This window comes from Prenolepis imparis, unplaced genomic scaffold (assembly GCF_030444845.1).
Source record: "Prenolepis imparis isolate NDT839.2.m4 unplaced genomic scaffold, iyPreImpa1.0 SCAF_12, whole genome shotgun sequence".
NCBI classification, from domain to species: domain Eukaryota; kingdom Metazoa; phylum Arthropoda; class Insecta; order Hymenoptera; family Formicidae; genus Prenolepis; species Prenolepis imparis.
The window spans coordinates 12,528,142-12,545,134 of NW_028141170.1; the positions used below are offsets into that span (position 1 = coordinate 12,528,142).

General features: G+C 24.0%; 2 protein-coding genes across 3 annotated transcripts in view; both read right to left on the reverse strand.

The window, feature by feature from the left end:
* Positions 1-2,728, reverse strand: part of LOC145943999 (uncharacterized) — a 6,894-nt gene extending 4,166 nt beyond the window's left edge. The window contains exons 1-2 of the mRNA XM_083051927.1: positions 2,271-2,728; positions 265-2,069 (exon numbers count right to left, since the gene is read on the reverse strand). Of these exons, the coding sequence (XP_082908053.1) occupies positions 265-2,069; positions 2,271-2,728 (2,263 nt within the window). The remainder of the gene's footprint in view (positions 1-264; positions 2,070-2,270) is intronic.
* Positions 2,729-10,783: 8,055 nt separating this feature from the next.
* On the reverse strand, positions 10,784-16,544 carry LOC145943504 (uncharacterized). Of its 2 annotated transcripts, none has more exons than XM_083051070.1 (7): positions 13,358-16,544; positions 12,925-13,155; positions 12,658-12,810; positions 12,428-12,580; positions 11,958-12,175; positions 11,395-11,554; positions 10,784-11,212 (listed from the first exon to the last, which is right to left on the reverse strand). In XM_083051070.1, exons 1-7 carry the CDS (start codon positions 13,563-13,565, stop codon positions 11,097-11,099), a joined length of 1,239 nt encoding a protein of 412 aa, XP_082907196.1. In that variant the 5' UTR covers positions 13,566-16,544; the 3' UTR covers positions 10,784-11,096. The 2 variants fall into 2 exon arrangements, with proteins under 2 accessions (XP_082907196.1, XP_082907194.1); XM_083051068.1 differs by having other exon boundaries at positions 10,787-11,212; positions 11,958-12,178; positions 13,358-16,537.
* Positions 16,545-16,993: the final 449 nt, after the last annotated feature.

Below are 16,993 nucleotides of genomic sequence, written 5' to 3' on the forward strand. Positions count from 1 at the left end.
ACGTTTTTCCCAACGATTAACTTGTTTGCCGTCAAGAATTACTTTTTTTGAATGTATAATGTAAAGGTATATGTGTATACAAGTACTGACGTGCATCAACATCTCGTTTATTTAAATCAAAATAGTCCATTAACATTGTTATACGTTCTAAAGCAGATTGTACATTTTGTTCGTTTAAATAATTAGAGATAATTACATTTTGTTCGTTTGGCAAATGTACAGGTAAACGAATAATAGCATGACTTTTCTCTTGCAATGCTTTACCTGCAATGCGCCAGCAAGCTTCAACTGGCCCTACATAACGTGCTTCGATAAAATCCTTGATTTCATCATGAACAATCTCTATATCATTTACATTTTCTCCTATGACTACAGATGCTGCATCATGACCTTTATAAATATATTTATATAAATACTTTACCGAGTTGATAGTTGAAACAATTTCAACATTAATATGACAATTAAAAATCGTTGATAATATTGGACAATAAGGAACAACAAATCGATTATCCACTACAAATCCTCCGGGTTTCTCATACGAAATGCTAGTGTCCCTTCGACGATATTGTGGATAACCATTTTCATCCATAGTTGTTTCCTCGTGAAAGGGTTTTGAAAAATGTTTTGAACATTTTCCATTTACTATACACCAATCACCACAAGGTCCATGAATCATATTTTTCATGATAATTTCATGCAAATTTTTATCAATACCACGATCGGGAATTTCAGCGGAAATATACTTATCAACAGTTTCTGAATTAGTAATTTTGCAATTTTGTTTCAAAGTTATTAACATATGTACGTGCGGCAAACCACGTTTCTGAAATTCGATTACATAAACAAATGCTTGTACCTCACCGAAAAATTCTTGTCGAACAATCAAATCTATCATATAATCTTTTTTTATATCAAAAACTCTAGCGCAAATATCAGGTCTATCAGCAGGTTGTTGACCAGGAAGCAAATTTTCTTTAATTTCAAGCCAATTTGGATTACATGTCATTGTAATAAAAACATCTGGTTTGCCATATTTGCGAACAATAGCCATCGCATCTTGATAATTTTGCATCATATTTCGAGGTGAACCAATAAATGTCGATGGAAGAATCATTATTCGTCCAATTTGAGTATTAGCGTTAGTTGCTACTTTTTCTAAATAATCAATCAATCCTTTATGCGTTTCCACTCTCAACTGTTTTTGATTTTCTTTGCACCAATTAAGTCTGTCTTTTTCTATTTTTACATAGTTGTCAACAAGCCATTGTTGAAATAGTCGTTTACCCATTATAAAAACATTAACATTATCACGTATAGCCATTCGGTATTGAACATACATAGATCTAGTTACACGTTTTCCGTTGGTTTGTTTAATATCATCACGCCAACCTTGTGTACCGAATGGATAATACATTGGATAAATCCAAGGTTCAACGTTTGGATTCATTATACTAACATATTTTAAAGTTTTATCACGTTTGTTTCTAATTGTAACATAACAATTAGGAATATCTCCATCTGCAGTAGTTGAAAAAATTGCAGCAACTTCGTTGATTCTTTGAACATTATATCTTCCGCGATCAATACCAGTTTTTTTATTTAAAAATCCCATTTTTAAATTAGGCACATTTAAACCTAAATTTTCTTGATTACGAACTTCTTCGTGCATCATTTGATATGATTGAGCAAATATATTGTTGCTGCGGATAATATCATCTAACGTATGCAATAATTCTTCATCGAGATTTGAATTTACATTTAAACGACATTCAGTAGCTTCGTTAGCGTCAAGAATAAAAAGTTGTCCATAACTTGACTGTTCATTTATAGCAGGATATAATGCAGTGTTAATTTGATAATAAACTTGACCTTGAATTTTGAAACAATAAGGTCCTCGTCTTTGTGCATTGAAATTATTCAAGTTAGCATTGAAAGATGCAAATGAAAATGCATTATTGTAACCTCGCAGATTTTTTAAAAATTCTTTAGATTTCTGATGATTTCCAGAAAATAATTGTTGTAGTTCATTAGGAAGTGATGGTAGAGGTTCCAATATAACTTTTCCATGACTACAACAATCGTTGAATGAATTACCTTTATTGTAAACATTTCAGCCTGAAAATGCTTTGCTCTACAATGTTGGCATTCTACATCCATTTTTCCTATATAATGTTGATTTAATATGATAGTCTATACTTTGAAATCCTTTATAATTGGCTCGGTATTTTTGTATTCTTTTTTTGTTTGAATCTGTGATATTATGTGCTTGCAGTAATTGTTCATTATCAGTTCTAGAAAAATTATCATTTACATTCACTGAAATTGGCTGATTTATTTCTATAGTATTTTCAACGACCTTCTCAAGTACTTTGTCGATAGTTGACAATCTTTGGATTACATTAACATTATTGTTATCAAATTTTGAATTCATAGTTGTCAAAATATTGTCGCTCTGTAATTTTGATATGCAGTTGTTGACTGTTGTAACAGAACTGCTCAAAGTCGACATTGTAATAACAGGTTGTATTACTGATGAAGCGCAACAAACATTTTCAACGATCAAAGGATATTTTGATTTACACATTGTAGATGGTCCGGCTATATTGTTTGCTGCATTTTCTTTCTTTCTCTCGCGGTATTTTTGTTGATTTAAAGCCATTCGTTCCTTTTTTAATCGTTGAAATTCTTCCTCTTCCTCTTGAGTACGAACAGCTTTTCGTCTACCCATTTTCAATTATTGCTAATGTAACTTATGTAAATTAAACAAAAAAATATTATATAATGTTAAATTTTATTTAAATAAAAATAGCACAATTTAAAATCAAATATTAAAATATTACATAAAATAACTACTTTGATTTTATACAGTTGTCAAATTATAAAATTGAATAACACAATTATGTCAGAAATCAGTCCAATAATAAATAACTAATAATAATTAAATAATAATATTAAATTAACATTCATAAAATTTATTTATATATACCTAGAGAATATATAGAAAATATATAGAGAACATGTAATTTTATCTTGATAATAAAATATTTAAATTTTTAAATTAAATAATAATTTTATTATAAATGTTAAAAATTAAAAATGTCAAATATCACTTAAAATATCAAGTTTTTAATTATAACGTCAAATATGTATGTCAAATAATTGTATTTAAAGTTCAACTATGTCAAATTTTCAAATAACCAAACAAATCTTTGTCTTGGCAGGAAAATATAAATAATCAGTAAATCTGAAACAAAATATTATTTTTATTAGTTTAATATTTATATTTATCTTTTATGTAATGTATTTATTATTAAATAAAGTGAAATAAGGTGAAGAATGTGTAAAATATTACCTGAATATACCGTTTCGTACAACGAATATACCGTTTCAAGTTAAATATCATAAAGATTTAACAATGATGAAATGTCATCCACTGTATAAAGAAAAAATTAATTTAGAATTTTTAATACATAAAAATCATTCACGAAATTATTATTATCATTTTAAATAAATTATATATATTCATATATATATATATATATATATATATATATATATATATATATATATACATATATACATATACACAATTAAATTAAAAATTTTAATATTTAAATATAATGTATTGTATGTGTATTTACATAGAGTATAAGTATGTTATATTCTGAGATCTTTAATTATATATTTAAATATCAATTTTTTAAATATGACATTATTTATATTTAAATATTTAAATTTCTGTATCTTTCTAATCCGAATCATATATGTATATTATATTTAAGAAAAACTTACCTTATTATTTATATCTCAAACACTGTGTACTATTAAAACAAGTAATAATTTTTCCTCTGTTTAATAATTGTACATATCTATCATAACCTTAATAATCTGCGTGTTATGACAGTTTCATTAATTTGTGTTAAAAAACAAATCGATATTATTGATTATCGAAATCAAACAAGAGGTCTCTACTGTGTCTCTTGTCGACTCTTAAAAATTACAAAATCGTCATATTGACGTTGCTATGCTAATATATTAAATAAATTCGAGAAACATCCAAACTTGTGTATGAAGTTGAAATACCGAATTGTATTATTGTGATTTACTAAAATAAACAGTAAGTATTATATAAAGTTATATTAATTGGGACAGCATTATATATTATAATATTTAATATATACTTGTTAGAAATAATATGTAAATTGTAAGTTTTTAACCTCTTAAAATATTAAATAATCAGTTTTTTATTTGCTAAAATTTGTAATTATATTTTTTTATAAAATTTCATAAATACAATATATAAATATATACATATATATTTATATATATTTATGTATAAAATTTCTTTGTACCGAAAATAACAGATTTTTTAAATATAAAATTTTATGTTACATTTGTATTCTGTTAATATATTTTTTACTTAAAAATTGTAGGATAAAATTACAAAAATGAACAGTGAGTCAGACATTTACAATGACTTGTGCAATACTCCAACGTTATATGTTTCACCAAGGGAACTTTTCGAAGTTATGTTATCTAATGATGGTACAGTGTAAGTATTAAACACTTTATTTATAAAATTATTCTCATCAATTCAGTATTGTTGTTATTAAACTTGTAAAATTTCAACAGATTAGAGATAAAAGATTTATATATAATATATGCTCAATGTCATTTGAATCTCAATGAGAAATGTTAGTTGAATCGATATCGATTTGACCAATCATTTTCCATTAAGAAATAATTGATATATGAAAAGTATTTATTAAAAATTTTACTTAAATTTTCATTAATTTCTTATTTTTAAATAACAAATGTAAAATATCAATTATTTTTATATGTATTTTTAAGATGTTTTATCAGTATGGTAGAACGAGTCGACAGTAAAATTACAGTTAAAACTAAATATGGTGAGGTTGAACGGTGCCGAGTAGTTTTAACAAATAACAAAGATTGGAAAGTTCAAGTTACTATATGGGGCGACAACATAAATCGAGTTATACATAATATCCAAACGCCGTTTGTATGTTTTTTAACAAAATTAAAGTCATACTTTATCACAAATATTTATAATAAATTAATATACAAGTAAAAATATTAATTATTATTATAGGAACTACTTTTAACTTTTATATATGTAAATATATTAATTATTATAAAATGTATTGTAAAAATTAATATGACTTTTAAATAACATCCTCATAACAAAAAATAAATTATTAAATATATAAATTTCATAAAAAAATAAAATGGTTTTCTTTGCAGTAAAAAATTGATAACAATAAACTGAATTTTAAACATTTAGAAATAATATTAATTTACTATAAATATTTGTGATAAATTATATCATATATGAAAAAATTATAAAAAATTTATTAAAAATGCTCAATTAATTTCAGTAATAAGAAAGTTTTTAATTCAAATTTATATGTTCATATTTCAGATAGAATAAGAAATTTTATTCTTACAATTAGTTCTTACAATTAAGTTCAAATATATGAAAATATTCTGTTCTTTTAATAAGTAAATGTTTTATAATAATAATTTTTTTATCATTATTATATAGGTGATACATATATCAGGAGCTTTTTCTCAACCTCGTCATTTCACAAGTTTGGGAAATGTCCCAATGGATTTGACAATCAAAGATTATACTATCGTAAACGTCATTGGAAAAATTCGAAATACTGAAGAAATTAAATCTTACAAACCAGTTACCATTCCAAACATTTTGAATTCTAAAACTAAATATGGTGATTATAATTTTCATTTGAGAAAATGTACCACATATATATATGAAATTTAAATTAGCATATTCCCATTAAAGTCAAATTTTTATATTAATTTTATAAATATAAAATTTTTGTCTAAAAATTTTTTCTAAAAGTTTATTTTTTTAATTTTAATTTTTTATTTTTTATCTGATATTTTTTAAATTTAATTTTTATTAATTAAAAGATTGTAAAATATGTTGTATTTTAAATTACAATTTCATCTTATATAATTGCAGTGACTTTGGAAGCCTTTCTAAAATATAATTTCACAGAAGATACATTTGGTGAACCTGTATGCATTTCATCAGTAGGATGTGGAAAATACAGATTTGAAATACGATGTAAAGACCGTAAAATTCTTAATAAATTCGAAATAAAAACAAAGCTTGAAATATCTGGCATTCTTAAAACTGACAGAATGCCAAATTTCTTGCTAATTGAGAACATATCAGATATAAAAATCATACCGGGTACCATCTCAGATGAAGATCTTGCGAAAGCAGTGCTTCTTCCAAGGAAAAGGAAGTCTGACGATGACATAGAAACGGTAAATATTTTATTAAAAACGATATAAAAAACTTTATTTAAAGAAAAAATAATTATTCATTTTAATATTCACAGAAGTAATTAAAATGTGCACAAATTAAAGTGACGGAAAAAATGCGAGTATCTGAAGATCAATCACCAAGTTTAGTTTTTTCAATAAAGAATGTAAAATTACTTGATGGCGAGAAAATGTGAAAACCTTAAAAAAAGTCTTAAATGGACATCATTTTTCTCCGAAAAAAGGAGGTTTTTATTATAAATTGTTCAATTAATTTATATAACTGTGTAAACTTAATTCAACACATTTATTATATTATCAACTTGTGTTACATTTTTCTATAAAAAAAATTATATATTAATTTAAGAATATGTATATGTAAATGTATTACATTTCTAAAAGAAAATGACAAACTTCTTATTGTAAATTGTTAAATTAATTTATAATAATAATTGAGTTAGAATCATAATAATAATATAATTATAACTGCGTTTTCTCTAAAGATTTTTATTGTAAAATGTAAAAAAATTCATATTTTTTAAACTATGTAAACTTTATACAACGTAAAATTTATTATTTTGTAACTTGCGTAGTATTTATTTATAAAAAAGTTTTGAATTTTTGAATCTTAAAAAAATGATCCAATTTAAAATAATTAAACTATTTGTAATCTAAAAGAAATATTTATATTACTAAATATAATATTTTTAATAAATAGATTTTTAAATCGAAATGACGATTTAATAAAATTAAAAATAACATATTTTAATTTTTTTTAATTTATTTATTTTAATAAACAAAATTTATTTTTATATAAATTTTATTATTTTTTAAAATTAAAATTAAAATTGAAAATTTATTAATATTTATTCTTTTTAACTTTCTCTTTCATTTGTTTTTCCAGAAGAAGCAAATGTTTTTCTCCATTTTCTAACGTCAAAAGTCATAAATTTTACGAGATCAGAGAGTAATTATTTATATAATTTATAAAAGAACACAAAAATAAGCATGGCTTTAACAGAAATTACAAATACAGATTTGTTTACAAGTAAAGAAATTTTGGAGGAAATTGTAGAAAACGATACAACTTTGTAAGTTATTTTATTAATAATATGCTCGAATAATAAAATATTAATTAATTAATTAATTTAGATATTTACTCAACTAAATTATTAAATTATTAAATTATTATTATTATTATTTAATTATTCAATTATATTTAATTATTTACTTTACTTAATTAAACATATATTTTTTTAATTTAATAAAATATATTTTTTACATTATAGTGAAATAACAGTTATGTCAGTTCAATTTTTCAAATTAAATCAACGGAAAAAAATGGTAAAAAAATACATCTTTTTAATTTCATTATGAGCAACGGTGAAGTTACCATTCAAATCACAGCTTGGAATGATTTAGCCTTTAAATATGCTGATTTAATAATTAAAACAGAACAGGTAAATTATTCATATATATTACTGAAAATTTATTTAATATTATTGAATAATTTGTTATTAATTAACCCTACACTGGTCGCTTACTTTCTTATTTTTGTTTCTATAAAAATCACATTGAATTTTTTTTCTATCGTTTTTCTCACAATACGCAAGCAATAAAACATTAAAAAAGTATGAATATATTAAATAATACTTAATGTTTCTTCTAATATAGAAAATAATCTTCTAAATATTTTCTCAGTGTATTTATCATAAATTTATCTTTTTTAAAAATAAATTTATACATGTAATAAATAATAGAGCAACATATTGTAATTATAAAGAATTATTATATAGTTATTAAATAATGACTTTTTTCAACATTTATTATAATAATTAAAATGAATTATTGAATTATAGGTTTTTACTTTGCAAAAGGTGGTACCCAAAATTCCTTTGAAGAAAGAATTTCTACATAACACGTCTTTTCCATATGAATTGCTAATCCGAAGTTGTACAACTATCATATCTTTTGGCATTTATAAAATACCACAACAAATTGAAAATATTATTTTAATTGAAATGCATAATGCAAGAGCAAAAAATGGTTTAGTAATAGGTAATTTGATATTTTGATCTTATATAGAGAATATGTCAACTTAAATTTTAGTTTAATTTTTTTATTATCGTCAGAGTTAAATTTTTATTTTTTGAACATAAGCTGCACTCGATAAAACTTAAACAAAATTCCAATTTCAACAAAAAAATTCAATTAATTATATAAATTAATCATCAAAATATTTAAATATATTTACAGAAATGATTCATTACGTGAAAATGATTTTTGAAAAAACATCGAACAATTTTTACATCGGAGCGATTACAGATAGTTACTATAAACTGTCTGTTTTGGTAACAATTGATGGAGATTTTGAAGATGATATCACTTATGGTTCGCAAATTAAAGTGACAGGTAGAATGCGAGTACCTGATAATAAACCACCATATCTTTCGGTTTCTTCAATAAAAAATGTAAAATTATTTGATGGCGAAAAAATGTCCTTTTTGAAAACCTTGATATCATCCCATTCCATAAATTTAAATTTATTACTTATTGTAAACGTTCTTATTGTTATGTACTTATTGTTCAACTAATTCATACTGTAAATTGCGCTACGTTCTTCTATAAAAAATATTTTTTAAGAATATGTATATATAAATAAATTGTTTAAAAAAAAAATATGTTATGTTTTTATCTAAAGTTTTAGATATTTATAATTCAAAAATAAAAGCAGTTATAATCTATCAGTTAGTTTTTTATTTTATCATTTATTAAAAACGAATTTTTTTATTGTAGTAATAAAACCATTTTCCATATAGACATATAGATATCGACATAGCATTGTACTACATATACGACTATTTTTTTCTTTTAGAATAAATAACACAGTTCATGCTCTATATGTCGATGTATAATATTCACTCCAATACTGAACATCTGTAGTTTTCAGTACTATAAACACACAAAAACACAAACTTGCATGGTGCATAAACATATACATAAGAAAATTGATTACTCCATAAAAATAAGAAAATGCGCCTATGCAAGTTTGTGTGGATATACCTTAACAGTGAATATCGGAAAGCAACTTTCATATTTATTTATATTATGTATATGTTCGAGACGACCAATCACATTCAGAATAACGCGATAACAATGCAATCGCGATTAGCGACCAACTTAAGCATTTCATATCAATTTTCATATAGGATAGGATTATTAGAGCTTTTATTCAATATCTTATTTTATATCAACAATTACATATATATGAAGAAATAATAGGACGGTATTGCATGACAAGAAAGCAATTTATATTTCTTTTATAACTATCACTCTATATTATTTCTTCATAAGTACATACCCAGCAAACACATTTTATAACTATATTATAACGGTTACATAACTCAATGTAACAAAATATAACAAGTAATATAACAGTATTGCAACATGTAATACTCTCATTCCTTGTAATTTCCCACTCAAGGAAGCAACAATGTTATATAATAGTTATACATTTAATTGTAACAATTATATAATGTAATATTATTGTGTTACATTAAGAACATAACTATAATATAATTAAGATATAACATATTAAGATTACTGGTTCAATATTTATATAATTGTTATATGAATGTCACATCTAATTTTCAAATGTTTTTGAATATACATGTAATATTTATATAACAACTTAATGTATGTTATGTGTTCTTAATGTATTAATTATATAATTGTTACAATTAAATGTATATACACATACACACACAACACACATCTCTCAACAAAAAATCGTAGTAACTCAATAATTTTGTATAAATTTTTTTGATGAATAATATGAATATAAACATAATGACACGATGTCAACATAAAACTTATAAATTTACATTTTTTAAAACATGCAAATTTTTCAGAAAAGCTAATATATTGACATCGTGCACTATATACATATGTTTATATTATATTATACGACAAAAAAATTTATTAAATTGTTGAGCAACTACAATTTTTCTTTTTGAGAGATGCGTGCTGTATGTGTGCGTGCGTGCGTGCGTGTGTGTGTGTGTAAAATAATCTTTATAACAATCTTTCCTCATAATCACTTTTTAAGCTTTGTTAATAATTTTATAAAAAGATTATGTATTAATAAAAGATTAAAAATATCATTTAATTGATTTTTATTAAACTTAATGCATTAATACATATATTAAACTTAATTTTTTATATTGTTTTTGAAGCTTTAAAAGTGATTATTATATATATAATATATATATATAATAAGATTATTATATATATAATATATACATAATATAGATATATAGAGGTTATTAATTATATATAGATAAGATATAGATTATTATATATGATATATATAGATCATTAATTTTATTTAGACATTATAACTTTATAATTTTCGTAAACGAAATAATAAAACTTAAAAATTATATATTATTTTTCTAATTATCATATGGTTATTATTAAAATCACTCAATTTTATGTGTATTCTCTTATAATATACGTCCACAGAAACTTATTCTTATCATAAATGATATAATTATATATACGTATATAAACTATTTAAAATATAAATTAAATTTCTGAATGAAAATATATAACATATATGTGTAAACTTTCTATATATATATTATAAGAAAATAACGAAACAAAAACATATTTATGATATCACAAATAATTAAGATATATAAATGAATTTTTAAACTAAAACAATTTAATGTGTGTTTAACGTGTGTGAGTATATTAAATGTAAATAGCACCATGTATTATAGATTTTTTTTTTCTTCTCGTATTGCTCGTTGCTTTGCAAACCTGAACCATTCCGCAGCAGTTATATCGAATTCGGATTCAGTTAAACCTGAATGTACAGAGCATATAATATCTGTAAAATAAGTTAAAATTTAATTAATATACTGACACAATTTCATATACGCATGTATATGAAAGGAAAATTATATTTAATAATTAAATAGTATCTAATAAAAAAAATGTACGTTTGTGTAATCTAAACAGAATTGAAAAAGAATTTTAAAAAATAGTTAAATATAATTTTCAAATATTTACCACGTATATTCTTAATAAATGTTAAATTGTTTATTTTATAATTTAATCTAACGCCTTTCCAGGAACAGTTTATTGCGCATTTATTGCTGATTATTCGTTCTAAAGTACGATGAATGCTATTTCGTGGAGTGGTGCCTCCAATTTTTAGGATCAATTTTTTCTGAAATTAACAATAAATTTATGTAAATAATATATAATATAGAGATAATATCATATCAACTATACTATAAATTTAGAAAAAGAAAGTAGTTAATAATGTTTATTGAAAAATGTATAAAAACTGCATATAAAAAAGGTTATAAAAATAATTCTATATTTAAAAAAATGAAAAGTTTTACATAATACATATGAATTAATTCTCTTTACTATTTCTTTTAAAAAAATTAACGATTCTTATTCAATGGGTAATTGCATTCACTTTAATGTTCTATAATCCAACTTATTCATTTTTCTATATGGATTCTTTTTAGTATAGAAATGATATAGATGGAAATGATATAGTAAATGGTATAGATAGATCTCTATACAGATGTAGAAATAATTGCAAATGAAAAATAACTTACAAATTGCGATGCAGCAACTTCGTTTGATATAATTAAATTTTCGAATTCTTTTATAGATTCAACTGTTTGTAGTGGCAATAAGGGCATTATCATTACCATATCATTTTCTGTCAATTCTGCATCATTACGTTGACCAGACTCCAATGTACTTAATCTTCTCGAGATACTTTTTAGCTCGAAATTGGTAGCAACGTTTGCACGTATAACTTTATCTAAACCTGCTACAATTAAAAAGAAACGTATAGCGTGTATATATATATATATATATATATATATATATATATATGTATGTATATATATTTCTGTATATTTTTATAATTGCAAACATCATCCATATAATTGACACACACGCACAGTGTTAGTATTAAATATTAAGTATATTAGAGTATTAAATATATGAGTATTAAATATTTAATAAATTCTTAAAATTGTACATATAATACATTGCAGATATAATTGTCATAACTTACTTTCTATCCGTTCTAGAATTTTATAAATATCTTGTATTTCTGGAAGTTCTAAGATAGGAATACTCTCAATATCCATTATACCAGAGGGTGATGCGGACTTATCAGAATATGTAATTTTTTTTGTTTTTTCATTAGAACTGCATTTGTTGTTATCTACAGATTACAATTGTTGGTTATTTAATATTTACATTTTATTATATTCATAGAAATTGTAAGATATATAAACTTACTTGTGCGTGATACTGAAATTTCATTATCAGTATTTTTGGAAACAAAACAATTTGAATTTTTATCAGTACTGGAAGTATTGATAGATTGGCAACAATTATCTTTTTGCTGAGAATTGTATTCAGGAATAGAATTAAAAACAGGTCGATTAATATCTGCAAACAAAATAAAATAATAAGAAAAATAACAACAAACAAAAATAAATAAGCATCTCAAATATTCAGCAATTATATAAAAACATTTAATTCAAAGTAAATGTTAAAATTTACTCTGTTTCAAGTGTTTAACCGATTTGTTTTTTTCGTTATCGTAATTTTCTTCATCATCATCACACGCGTTTCTTTCTTCATCATTCGAATCGTCAGTATAATCATTTTCATCGTTCTCAGAAAAATAATATTCATTTTTCTTTAATTTTCTTTGCCCTCGGCCACATTTTTCTTCATCAGTCGTACCATACTGAGCATCTGCAGCTGATTTGCGGGCAGATGCAAGTGACGCTACCCAAATAATAATAATAATAAATACATATGTACATATAAATATAATAACAATAACAATAACATCCGTAATAATATATAGTAATTATAATAAATTAATTTTTGACACAAAATATAAATAAAATATGCATTTACACGTTAAAAAATTAAAATAATGAAAATATTATAATTAAAATATAGTATTCATAAAATTATAACTTACAACAATATTTTATCACCGTTATATCAAATCTTGACCATAATTTTTTATCCGGTTCAGCTCGATTTTTAATAAGCGAACTGATATTCTTTGTATTAGGCCACCAACAAATAAAGCCATCATTATTTCGTTGAATCCAATTTGTTGGAATCTCTGAGAAAGATTCATCAGCTAAAAATTGTACAATTGCGTACAATTTTGTTTCGGACATTTTCTCTGAAAAAAATATATATGCAGAATACAGAGTTTCTTATAATTCGCACACCACCCGTAATGTTCAGGTAGAACGATGGGTATCGAGGATGTGTGTGAGTTTGACACTACATTCTATTAATATATGTATATATGTACATAGCTATTATTCTTTGTAGAATATAAAGTTTGTTATAAATGTTTTTACAAAAAACACTATACACTTTTTATAATTGTTCGGAATCTTTAAATAGTAGTAACAGCGGTAACGCGCGCACTATGGAGTCAGGTAGGCACACAGATTGACGACACAAAGAAATCGACGATTTGATATGCACAAAAAAAACAGCACTATAAGCAGGATTCTGTAAATATATATTTACAGAATCCTGCGCGATGAATAAAGATCGCGCCGACACAAGAAGAAATTGCAAGAAGTGCAATTTCTAGAACGAAAGTATTGTCCGTGAAAAAAGGCGTGGTACAAAATAATCTTAATTATAGGTAATATCAAAGTATTTATTTAATATTTTAAACAACTTAAAGCTAAAACCAACCACAGCAATACATAGCAATATATGAAAATCAATAGTCATAAAAAACCTGCAGTATTATCTCATCATTCTTTAAAAAAAAAACACTAAGATATTTAATCTTGGTAATGATAAAGCTGTTAAAAAGAACATTACTGCAAGATGAGAATAATTCTTTAAAAGAAAAAATAAGAATAATTAGGTACATGCATGCAAAAGTGGAATTATAACAAATGTGTTTTGCAACTCAAGATGTTTTAATTTCAAACATTTTGTTTTTATGTTTGTTGCCGGCAATTTTTCTATGTTAAAAGGACTTGTTTCCAAAAAAGTTTGTATACCCAGTAGTTCTTTAGAATCACATGGAGTGTTAAAAAATGGTTCGGTATATAAAATTCGCTTTACATTTATGTATGGAACATCATTACTATCTAAAATTATTTCTAAAATAAATGCCAAAGAATTATCGTTCAACAAACAACAGTTTTCATTTTCTTTTGTAAAAATATTGAAGCCATTGAACTCTAAATGAGATATATCATTAGTGTTTTGAATTGTCTTTTTAATATGAATAATAGGATATGACTTTAAATATGATTTTTCTAATGGAAGTTGATTTAATTCGAAAATTCGATTAGAATATTCCTCTAATGGTTTGCCACAATTTTTTATTCGCTTTTTAATTTTTTGCATGTGATTCTCAAATTTAAAACAACTAAAAGCATCTAAACATCCAAAAGTTTTGACATCATTTGCAAGATGTTCTAAATTATGAATATTATGTGAAAGATATTCCAGTCCAAAAGCATTTCTATAGTTTGAAATAAACCAGGTTATCAGGGAATGTGCGAAATCGTTAAGAATTAAACATTTTTTTGGATCTGCAAATATACGAATAGCTATACTTAGTGATAAAAAATGATTATAATAGTCTTTAGACAAAAATGGCTTTAACAAAACTAAACCCAAATAAAGTAAAAAAAGGCGAACTTCCGTAGCTTTCCAACTATCAATATATAATAAACTTTTTGGCATTCTCGAAAATTCTTTAGTTATACATTTTCTTGTGTCAAGTAGATGTTTATTAATGGAATCAATTGCAACTTTGGATAATCTTACACCTTTTTTACCCCTGACATAAAATTGTAATAAACGCCTCGATCCTAAACAAACAAGGTGCATGTAATCTAAAGGAATTTGTGAAATCATATCTATAGGGAGATTTTCTAAAATTGAATCACCTATATGATGCTCCTCTTGACTACGAGTACGAAATGATTCATTTGTTCTTAATGTGCAATTAATTTCCGGAAAGACAACTCGATTACATACAAAATCACCTTCTTGAAAACATTTTGAACATGAAAAATAACCTGTGTGACCTTTGGTACATGTGATTAATGATTTTGCAGGAGCATCGCATAAAATTGCATTCAATATGATTTTACAATGGAAATTATTATCTAATAATATACCATCTCGAAAAACAATTTGTGCTTCATTAACAAAAGGACGAAGAAAATCATTTACATTATTCGGTTTGGACATTCCGTGAAATATCCCAACTGCAAAAGGCTCGGTATAAAGATCTTTAATTTCAATTGATGCGAGAATAGGCCAAAACTGGCTACTTGAACTTTTACTTAAAGGTAGACCATCGATATTAATATTTATTTTTATTTCACGAGGCATAATTTTACAATATTTTGATATAGAGTATTTTATTCCCGAAGCTAATCCAAAATGAATGTATCTTCCACCACTAACAGCAGATATATTTTGAAAAGTATTACGTGGTGTTTTCATTAAAGTTCTACACGTTTCAGGTAAATCATTATGACCATGTTTCCGCAAAATAAAAAGAAGTTGATCTACAGTACCTTGAGGAATACAATGCTTTGAAACTAAGATTTGCAAATCTTCTTGTAAACTTAAGTTTTGTACATTTTGTACCGAGATTTCATTATTAAAATCAATTGATTTGGAAGAAAAATTAGACAATGAAGAACTATCTTGATCTGATGCAATAGGAATGTCAAAACTATTAGATGCTGAAAAACTATTATCCATTGATGGATTAAAGATATTATTAGATGCATCGAAAATGTTATCACTGAGAAGAGTATTAGTTTCATTTGAAAATGTATTCTCTGAGTTAGAGTTACAAGCTGAGTTAGAGTTACAAATATTAGAATTAATTTTAAAATGTTTTTTGGAAACATTTGATGTTATAGTTGTAATTTTATGTAATTGTGACATATGACATGAAATCAATTGATTTTTACGTCTTTTTGATAAATGGTGATATGTTTTTGGCATGTTGATAATTTTGATCGATTATTTAAATTAGAACAAATTTAAAAAATTAAGTTATAGTAGTTAGAAAAAAATAATAAAATATAAAATTTGAAAATTAATAAATCTTAGTTAACTATATAAGATACAAAATCATATGCAAATATTAATAAAATACAAGTAAACTTTACATACAAATAATCAAATTAATCTGAAACAAAATGCGAATAGATAATATGGCAATAAGCATATTAAAAATTAAATAAAATATGCGATATATATATAAACTGTATATGCAAAATATCTTAAAGAGCAGTTTTAAAAAATTAATACACTTATTGACAATGACTTATTGTAAAATATATGAAAACCATAAAAATTGATGCTTCGATGACACTTCACAAATGTCTGATGATGAATAAAATATTTACTGATTGAATCTATTAAGTATATAATATTAATAAAGAACATATAATATGCAAATAATAATTATGAAATAAGACATACAATATATATATATATATATAGCGTACAGATTACAATATTTTTATATGGCTATATCGCTATATAACCTAAAAAATTTTGCAATATTAATAATTGTATATTTACACTTTCCGCC